General features: G+C 35.8%; 1 protein-coding gene across 2 annotated transcripts in view; it reads right to left on the bottom strand.

The window, feature by feature from the left end:
- Nucleotides 1–946: 946 nt before the first annotated feature.
- Nucleotides 947–10,391, bottom strand: part of ZNHIT6 (zinc finger HIT-type containing 6) — a 61,005-nt gene continuing 51,560 nt past the window's right edge. For both annotated transcript variants that reach the window (XM_028102416.2, XM_028102417.2), the window contains 2 exons: nt 4,944–5,068; nt 947–1,143 (listed from right to left, as the gene is read on the bottom strand). In XM_028102416.2, the coding sequence (XP_027958217.1) occupies nt 1,103–1,143; nt 4,944–5,068 (166 nt within the window). In that variant the 3' untranslated portion in view covers nt 947–1,102. The remainder of the gene's footprint in view (nt 1,144–4,943; nt 5,069–10,391) is intronic.

Genomic DNA, 10,391 nt, shown 5'->3' with positions numbered 1-10,391 from the left:
CTATTTTTCCCAAGCCTCTTTAATTAATGCCTCTGGCTTCTTTTTGGTCTAAAACTTATTCCAATTATAAACTAAAAATGAATTCACCAATGTCCCATTTTATCATTGTTTTCTTAACCATTAAGTACACAGATGCAACACAGATGTAATAATCTTTTACTCTTTTATAGACATATTGCAATTTCATAACTGTGTAAATTCCAATAAAACTAGGAAACTTTAATTTCAATATGTGAGATCATAATGTATACAGAGCTGCCATAAGGTATAAATTAAGCCATGTACGTACATAAATGCACATATACATTCCAGTAACACTTTGAAGAGTTCCAAGTGTTTCTTTCTTTAGTTATTGCTGGATGTTTCTGCTCATCACAACACCCCTGTATGGTAATGAGGAGAGTGGAATGGGAACGGGATGAAAGGCACAGAATTCATAATAAGACACAGCTCACTGTGCAAACAAGGAGAGCCAAATTTGTGAGCACTGATGGTTCAAACAATGAGAGGCCATTGATTTTGTGAACTGAATATAAGAAGTAATAGTTAATAGTATTTATTTATCCTTTACATGTGACACTGAACTAGATGCTACCCAAGTAAAAAAGACCCACTCAGTCATCTCAAGAGGGTGAGTTACAAACAAACCCCAAAGACAAGAATGGGCAACGATGGGTCAGTCCTCCTGTGGCTAAATGGTGTGTCACACAGCCTTTATGTTTAGTGAGGTTCTACCAATGAAACTGCCAACTTTGTGGCTGACACAGGTGATTCTTGGGTTTGGGCTTGCATCAAACTAAACAAAAAAAGTTTTCAGCCTTGGAATTAAGCGTATTAAAACCCTGGGCCTAACTGAAATAAGCACTATGCTGGTCAGGTGCAAAAAAGGGATTATTACTAGGAATAAGGGCCTTACAAGTCAATCCAAGAGGCTAGGAAATACACCTTTTCGAAGAAACTTTTAGATTGTTTAATTACTCAGAGAAACAAAAAATTTCAACCACCCACTGACAACATCCCAGTCATCCAACAGCTAGTCAATGCATAGTCAGTCCTCTGCAATTGTCTGGGAATTTTCGCCTTCTTCCTCCAGAAGAAGTGCTCAATTTCCATTGCCAATGTTCTTGGGAGATTCACTTTTCACTGAAAAAAAAATAAGTAAACATACAGTCAAGTGTTTATACTGTTTCTGTTTAGCTTGTTGTTTTTCCTTCTTCTCTCCTCCCTTCTGATGCATACCAACAGCACTGCTCATGGGGACAGACAAACCATGTCATGTTCCAGGCGGCCAGGATATACAGCTCTGGCCACAATAAAGAAACGATGTCTGAGAGTGGCAATTACAGTTTGTGAGGCAACATCCTTCCTGACTCTGTGGAAGACTTGGGAATGGTCACTTCACAGTGTGGTTATGATCCCATATTCGTACCACTGGAAAGATCACTATTATCACATAGGCTGGCCAAGTGTGGTTGGAATAAATTTTTCCGTAATTTTTTTTTTTTAAACTTAAAATTGAGGGTCAGTGTATGTTGAGTGAATGTGCGCTGAGAGAAGACTAGCTAATCGCCATCTCCTTCCTTTCATAGGAAAGATAACTTAGAGCAGAAATGGAGCCCCTTTAAAGGAGCTGTCCTGACTGGAGCAAGCAAGACTATGATTCACTTACTAAACTGAGAGTTCCTTAAGGAGAGAGACTAGATCTTTCCTCCTTATAGCTAAGGAGGAAAGATCTAGTCTTATAGCTTACACTCCCAGTGTAACCTGTTTGCTGAATCAATATGAATGCAAGTCAACCAGAGTAACAGCTCTATTTCATTGCATAGTGAAGCTAAAAGGAAATAATATATTAAAACACTATGAAAATTAAGGTTAAAATACAGATTACTCTGCTTCAGGCTTATAGCCTTTTATTTCCATTGTGTAGATGAGGGAAATAAAGCTCAGAAGCAGAGTAAATGCTCAAGGGCCCACAGCTTAGTAAGAGCTGATGCTAGAATCATAAACCGAGATCTTGCCTCATATTCAACTGCCAAGTTCCTTGGGGTTTGTCAATGGTACCTAGATTTAAGATTGTCCCAGCAACCAAAATGTTTACTGAATCCTTTTTTATGAGTAAAGGATTGAAACAGGTTCAATCCAAGATACAGTCCTGATCCTTGTAGAATTTTATAAACTCTAGCACAGTCCTTCAAGTATTTCCATGATAATACAAGTCAGTTTTTCTCCTCTGGCTTTCTTTGCAATGTATACACATTTTATTATAGCACCTATTGTACTGTAAAGTTTACATGTGTGTTCTTGTGCCTGAGGTCCATTCCCATCTCCCCACCCCAATATGTCACACACAGTGAAAAAGAGGAAGAGAAAGGGGGGTAAGGAAGAATGAGGGGAGGAGAGAGGGAGAGAGAATGGATGAAAGGATATACTGGCCCAACATCAGACTGATGAATAAGTAGCTCCTATGTTATATATTTTCACTAATTGAAATCATCAGTTTTGGGTTGGATTCCTTTTCAAAAGGCAGAGGCATTTTCTATTGGAGTTACCTTAGAACAACAGAGAAATACATTTTGCTGATATTTTTAAATTAATGGAGCTTTGTACTACTGCAGTTTGGGGGAAACCCTTCTCTTTCTTTGCTTCCTAAACTGTCCTGTTTTCTTCTTTTATTGCACTCCATTTTTTTTCCCTTAAGATTGAAAAGCAGCAGCTCTTATTAAATCATCTAAATCTACTAGCTACCTTTGGCAAATAGGGACCTGTGAAGCAAGTAACACCACTCTGAGCACTTCCCACTGGACTGATACAAGATGGGTGATCAGCACTTCACATTTTCAATCTAGTGGGCTACCTTAATGGCTCAATCTTTTATAGTCAACCTTTTACATTGCTTAAAAAGCAAAAAGCAAACAAACAAAACTTGCCTATTGCCCATCAATACTGGCAGACGTTTGAAAAACTGTGGCAATCTACAACCATAGCAAACATTGTAACAATGATCAAGTGTGAAAACTACTGAATGCCAGCCCAGAAACATTATTTTTCCCAAACGAGAAGAGAGACACCTTGTGCTATGAACTCAAGATCAAAATCCAACATTTTTGCCTCCAGAGAGAGAAGGAATTTCAAGGCTTTCCAAAGAAAATGCCCTGTTCTTATATAACCCTCTTCCTGCATTAAGGGACCACCCTGCAGAATATCCAAAGCTATGAGAATATACAAAAAAACAGACACCTTGAAGTGCTCACACAAAGAAATGCATGTACAAAACACCTGGCATTATTTTTAAAGTGTATTTATGATGTGACAACACTGATATGGTCCTTAAGATCCTGTCAGACCCTCTAAGTTTTTTGCCACAGCAGCTGTAAAGGATCCTCTATCCTGAAAGCATGAGTCACTTGTCTTCCTGTAAATAAGTCAAATATCACATACCCACCAAAAAATAGCAAATTTTACTTAATCAGGTTCCAAGTACACTACAAAAGTAGCCTTTTCATTTTGCTTCATTACAGGAAGCCTTCCTTCAGTGTGCATTCCTAAACAAGGTGAAAGAGGAGCTGTGTGTGCTCTGTTTATTTACACAGACATGTTTGCCCTGGCTAGTACCCCACATTACTAAACAACTTTCCCTGAAACCAACATTTAGAGAGCTATGTGAATTATAATAAGGAAAAAGTAAGGTTTTACACAGCTAAAAAAAAAAAAGTGAAATTGGTCATTTATAACACACTTGTAATTTGAGAAAATCAGATATTCTCAAATTGTGAAAAATATAAAGTCAATAATTAATCTAAAGATTTAGAGGCCCATAACCAATTACTAGAAACTTCACGTTTGCTATCTAACATTCTAGATTCAAATTGTGACGCTGACAAAATTTTGACCACTTTGAAAAAAAAATTTCTCTTTTACTAAGAAAAAAACCTATTATACACATGTAAGAGAACACCTTAAAACAAAGGTTACTGCCTATTTCAGCCTATACTGCTGGTGTAACAATAAAACCTTAACCACCTGTTTCGAGTAATTTTATTTAAAAAATAGATTTCAATCCAATCCAAGGATTCACTGGCCATCTGGAGACTGTTAAAATGAAACTTGGCCTGTAATTATTATTCTTAGCTGAAAGAGGTATCTAATGGTTTTGAGTTGAGTCACCTCTCTCCCTTTTAAAAAAAGTAATTTCTGAATTTTATTCATCCTCTAGAATTTGCATTCAGAAACACAAGAAGCTTACTCTAATCAGCAGTTGCAAATATGGATGAGTCATTTTAGATACTAAACTTTTACATATACCATTTCCAGTTTTAATACTTCCAATTCCACTATGCACCAAAGAGGGACAAGTACCTTACTTTTAAAGAATCACTAAAATGACAAGGAATATAGCCAAAGAAACAAACATCAAGGAAAATAAAACCAGCGCATTTAAAAAAAGGAGATAAAGGTCAAGTCAATGTCACTAGCTTATTCTAAACACAGTCCAAATTTCAAACATGACGTTCTTTTAAACATTATCCCTTTCTATAAGGTAAGATACTAAAAATGTTTTATAATCCCTCATTTTAGGAATCTCTTTCAGAAAGAGTTTTAACTAGAGAGTAAATTTATCTGATATTGGACAGACTGTTACTTAAAGGTTATTAGCTTTAAAAAAGACAAAAACCTGTAGAACTCCAATAAGGCAAAGAATGTCGTTTTATAGCCAAACTTATTCATTTTGAATTGATATTATAAGCTATGTGCTCTCAAACACGACAGAATCAGTAGCTCATTCATTTGGTTCTTTACATTAACTATAGCTAGCTATAGAGCAAATTCAGTTAAGTGTGTAAATACAGTGAGAAAACAAATATATAAAGAAATAAACCCAGTTGTGTAATTGCTCAGGCTCACTAGAGTTATTCTAAGCATTACAGGAACAAATTTATATTTACCTTGGTGAAGAACTTCCATGTCATGACTGGATTCCTTTAATACCACATGTAATGTTGGATACTCAATGATCACTTTGTTCCTCAAATTGTCACGGAGACTTTTGTAAGGATCCAGTTCATAATACCTTACAATAAAAAAAGCAAAACAAAAATTAAAAACAGCCTTAATATTCAAAGTTACTAATAAGATATATCAGAGTCCCTTACATTAAAAAATTTTTAAATGTTAATGACATTAATTCAATACTTATTTCCTTATAATATAGTAAGTTTAGTGCCTCTAAAAAAAGTTAAAAGTGCTATTATTATACAGGTTCTAAAGCTAAATAAAGAGCATATCAAATAATTTGACATTAGAAAAGATTGAGAACAAGTCATTTTCAGATCAAGGAATAAAGACTAACTTTTATACAATATCTATGGTTTGATGTGTCGTGAATTCTTCTTGGATCAGGCAATGACTAGTTCAAAATTCAAATTCCTCAAATTTATTTAGTTTGAGCCTTAAAGAAAAACAAAAAACTATCCCATGATAATTTTCAGTAATATATGGTGTTAAAATAACTGGCTACCAATACTTTCGTAAAAAGTTAATTCTAATTATAAAAATAGTTTCCAGAAATTTACATTGCCATACAATTAAATTTGGCCTTCCTTTATTTTGAAATTAAAACAAAACAAAACAAAACAAAACAGTGAGTTTCTGGATGAGCCTAAAACACAAAATTTAAGGAATATGGAGTTTATCAGTCATGCTATCAGTCATGACATAGCTGTCAAATGTGTCACAGGTAATTAGATGCTAATGTTCCTTAAGGTATGAAACTCTCAAGTCATTACTTAAAAAAAAAAAACAACAAAACACTTTTTTTTTTTTTAGTTGATGAAAGATGCATTCCCCTAACATCCTCCCCCTTGCTTGCTTTCTGGAGTAGCAGAGAAAGAGGTGGAATTTCATCTAGCTCACTAGGAGTTGCATACGGGTATGTGTTGGCATGTGAATATCATGTCACATTAAAGACGAAAAAGTTGAGAACATGTCCACCAGTGTAGTCATAATTCTCCAACTTTTTTCTTCCATCTCCACCAATGACAGATGATATTCACATGCAACACACACATCCTAAGGGATACCCAGCCTGACAGCTGTAACTCCATCCTTTTCCCTCCTACTCAAGAAAGCATACTGGATCCAAGTGATCAAGAGTGAGGTTATCACTGGAATATATTTGAATCTGCTGTAATTTTGTTAAGAGTAAATCACTTACAAACTTCGGTATTTCCTAAATTAGTAAGAGATTATTTGTACAGTCACTCGCAGCTGAGTGAGGCATGCAGTGCACTTCTGAAGAACTCCTGGTGTAGTGACCTCTCTGTAAGTTTGTTCCATGGAATACTTTTCAAATAAGGGGAAAAAAAAGTGCTTAACAAAATGAAAAGACAAACCTGCTGTAGAAACTGATTTCTTTTTCAGAAGTAGGTGACAAGTGAGAGAATAACTGTACTTGACATGTTTGCCTGACTACATTCCCTACCCCTGGAATTCCATTCTTCATTTTAGAGTCAAAGAAAATTTTTTATGTTGAAAAAAACATGAAATGCAAAATACTCAGTTTTCCTAAACCAGCCACCCCAGTGCCCATAGGCCACGGAATGCATACATTCTTTTCCCTGTGTAATGTAACACAGATGTGCTTACAATACTTTAAAAGTGGTTCCAGCATTCAAGGATTAAATGCTTCACATCTTTTAAACATTATTTCCCTTTGAATTAAGCAGTGTCTTTTTTTTTTAAAGTTAGCAGTAATTACACATAAGAGAAAAATGAGATTGAATTAGATATTGAAGTATAAGATTAACTTTTAAAGTAAAATATAAAATGGATATAACCAAATTTTTCTTAGGAGAAAATAAGACTTGAATTCTCAAATGAGAAATTTTCAAGTAGTATCCTACAAATGCTTGCAGTAACTTATCTTCTGTGAATTTAAATGAATCACAAGACTTCTATTAAGAAACATTTCACAAATCAGGGAATGTTTACTTATTTCAGTCTTTCGTAATTTTCAGTGTAGACTTAACATTTTAGGTAATTTGTTTCTTTTCATAATATTCAATCTTCATTAGGTTTCTCTATATTTCCAAAGCTGAATTTAAAAAAAAAAATTCTTCAAAAGCCACATGGTAATTGGAAGCCTACACTCTTGCTGATACAGTATAAAATAGGTTCCCAGCAGAGGAACATCTAGAAATACTTAAGAATTACCATATAAGTTATATATTACTTCAACCTTAAAACTACAATGATTACTTGTTCAGTTAAAAAAAATTTTTGGTCCCTGTTTTATGTGTGTAGCAGGCCCCTTTTTTCTTTCTACTTTAACAAAGCACTTAGGATGCAAAAATTTGTAAGAGCTTATAATGAATTATTTTTAAAATACTATATTCAAATACAATGAAAATCTGGTATGTTGTATGGTTTTCATTAGAACCGCTGAATTTTATTTCGTGTTTACCCTAAAATGTTGCAAACTTCTAATCACAGCAATATTGGTACTGAGTGTCAGTAAGCTTCTAGGCTCCAGCTTTCAAGTCTGTTAAAGAGGTTGGACTTCACTAGATCATCTTTTAGTTGAAATCCTGAATTTCTTTCTTTTTCTACTACTAATGGTTACTCTTAGTCTACCGTTAAAATGTGCCCGTAAATTTAAAAAGAAAATTATGTAAACTGTTTATAAAGAAAAGCCATCAAACACATATGGGGTAACATTTTGTGACTTGCAGTTAAATAAAGCAGCAACTTTTAGTGGCTGCTTGGGTTTGGGGCCCAACACTGTGAGTTAAAGTCCATCACTTAACTGGTCTGTGATTCTGGACAAGTTACTTTACTTCTCTGATCCCTAGTTTCCACACATGAAACTGGAGAATGACAAGTGTCACTTCAGAGAGTTATTGTGGGGTTAAATGATAGAACAGAGAAACTGCTAGCTCAGTTACTGAAGCCATGAACAAAGTTCTCCATTTGCATAATTACCTAAAATAAAACACATTCTGATAGAAACTTTAGTTCAGGACAGTCATTGGACTTCTTCAGAGTAACAAAGAATGGCACTTATTATGTTAGCACGGAAACACATATTTGCCTTTTTATGCATTTTACATTTTAAATACAGAATTACAACTTTCAAACTATTATTTTAGATCACATTTCCTTCCAGGAGGCTAAAAGTACGTTGAATGTTTCTATTTCTATTATCTTTAGGCAAGTTGTAGAGTCCAGCTTGGCACTGCCTAAAACATTTAGACCTTAGCTCTTTTGCAAGCCATTAAGTTACTGAATCCTAAGGGACACCTTTATCTGTTTGAAATTTTCTCAGACTCTGGAGTTCCCATTAGTAGAATGGCTCTGCTACCCTAAGATAAACTACTTAGGTTTGGAAGAATTAAGACACCAACATTTGTCTTTTTTTTTAACCCTTAGGGACCCTCTCAGACATTTCCTCTTGTTATTTCACTTGCTCACCCTCACAGGCTTGCTAGCTGACCCTGCTCCAGGCAGCTTCACAGGGGCATTATAAGGGCAACATGGCTCAGTAGGCTAAACAGGTGTTACAGTGATTGACATTATATAAATAAAAGTTGTCTTGATGGTCAAGGGTATGTTTTTAATCTTGGCTCTGTTACTAACTTTCAAAGAAACTGCCCAAGTTCTCAACTTCTTCCTCTACTTTACTTGCAAATTAGGATTTTAAAAAAATTTCTCCTAACTCAAAAGAAGACAGACTTTTAAAAAGTCACAAACCACTTTATTTCCCATCACTGACACTCCTTAGATCATTTCCTTTCCCCTCCTAAAAAATATTGAAGCTAAATATGAATATTCTCCAAATTTAATAATCTAATTTTAGTCCCGAGGCCACAGAACTTTTCCCTAAAAAATAAAGTCACTGGATGAGGTGATCACTAAGCTGACTCCAACTTTAAAATTCTACAAGTTTTGATATATATTTTAAGGATCTTATTTGACAGAGAGAGCGAGCACGCAACAAGCAGGGGGAGCGGCAGGCGAGGCAGAGGGAGAAGCAGGCTCCCTGCCGAGCAGGGAGTCAGACGCATGGCTCGATCCCAGGACCCCGGGACCATGACCTGAGCCGAAGGCAGAACTCAACCGACTGAGCCCCTACAAGGCTTTTTTTTTTTTTTTTTAGATTTTATTTATTTATTTGAGAGAGAGAGAGAGAGCGTAAGAGCAGGGTAAGGGGCAGAGGGAGAAGCAGGCTCCCCGCTGAGCAGGGAGCCCAGTGTGTGGGGCCTGGTCTAGGGGCGCTGGGATCAGGACCTGGAAAGGCAGGCACTCAACTGACTGAGCCACCAAGGCGCCCCTCCTTACATGTTTTGAAATTTATGTGATATTTATAGCACTTATGTTCTTAACCGTTGCATTTATTTCTCAATCTAGATTTCAGAGTTAAAAGTGCAACTAACTGATTCCAAATGTACAAGGTTGAATCTCTGGCTATTAAGAAAGTTACTGTATATGCATGTATACTGTAAGCAAGCTCTACGCCCAGCATGGGGCTTGAACTCACGATCCGAGATGAAGAGTCGCATGCTCTACGGACTGAGCCAGCCAGGCGCCCCAAATTGACCTTAATATAAATCAGTTATCTGAGAGTTAACTGTTTTTAAGGTATGGCTCATCCTGGCATAACTGAATTATGGTTTTTGAATCAACTGCAAATTAATTGTTTTAGATTCACATTTATCAAATTCCTTGAAAATAATACAAACTTTAAAGTACTAAACTTTATGTAATAAAGTAGAAAGTGAATGGATTAGAGAAACAAACTAGTTTTCAAAATCCAAATGAAAAGGAAGAAAGAACCCAGATTGTTAAAGAAGACCCAGAGTAGGAGAAGAAAATACATAAACTGAAACATATAAAACCAAACTAAGTACAGGGGTCAGAGAGTTTGAATTCTTCTGTTTAAAAGAAAAAGGTACTATTTAAAATTTCTCCAGGGGCGCCTGGGTGGCTCAGTCGGTTAAGCCACTGCCTTCAGCTCAGGTCATGATCCTGGAGTCCCGGGATCGAGTCCCGCATCGGGCTCCCTGCTCGGCAGGGAGTCTGCTTCTCCCTCTGACCCTCCCCTCTCTCATGTTCTCTCTATCTCATTCTCTCTCTCAAATAAATAAAGAAAAATCTTTAAAAAAAAAAATAAAATAAAATTTCTCCAAATAATACTCCTTTGTCACAATTTCTGCAATTCATACAGTCCAAGTCATATTAGAAACGGATCTTGCCAAAGTTGAATATTTTTCTTACCTAATTTCTCTTAGTTTTCATATTAAAAAAAAAAAAGCCAACAGTAGTTGAATTAGTAATTTGCTGCACTTTGTTTTGGGACTTTAATATATCTACGTAACTGACGACCACAAGTGCTTGAT

Source organism: Eumetopias jubatus, unplaced genomic scaffold (genome assembly GCF_037043125.1).
Source record: "Eumetopias jubatus isolate StellerSeaLion01/CBP00866 unplaced genomic scaffold, mEumJub1_p1.0 scaffold_4, whole genome shotgun sequence".
Taxonomy (NCBI): Eukaryota; Metazoa; Chordata; class Mammalia; order Carnivora; family Otariidae; genus Eumetopias; species Eumetopias jubatus.
The sequence above is the reverse complement of the archived record's forward strand: the minus strand, read 5'-3'. Positions and strand labels throughout refer to the sequence as shown.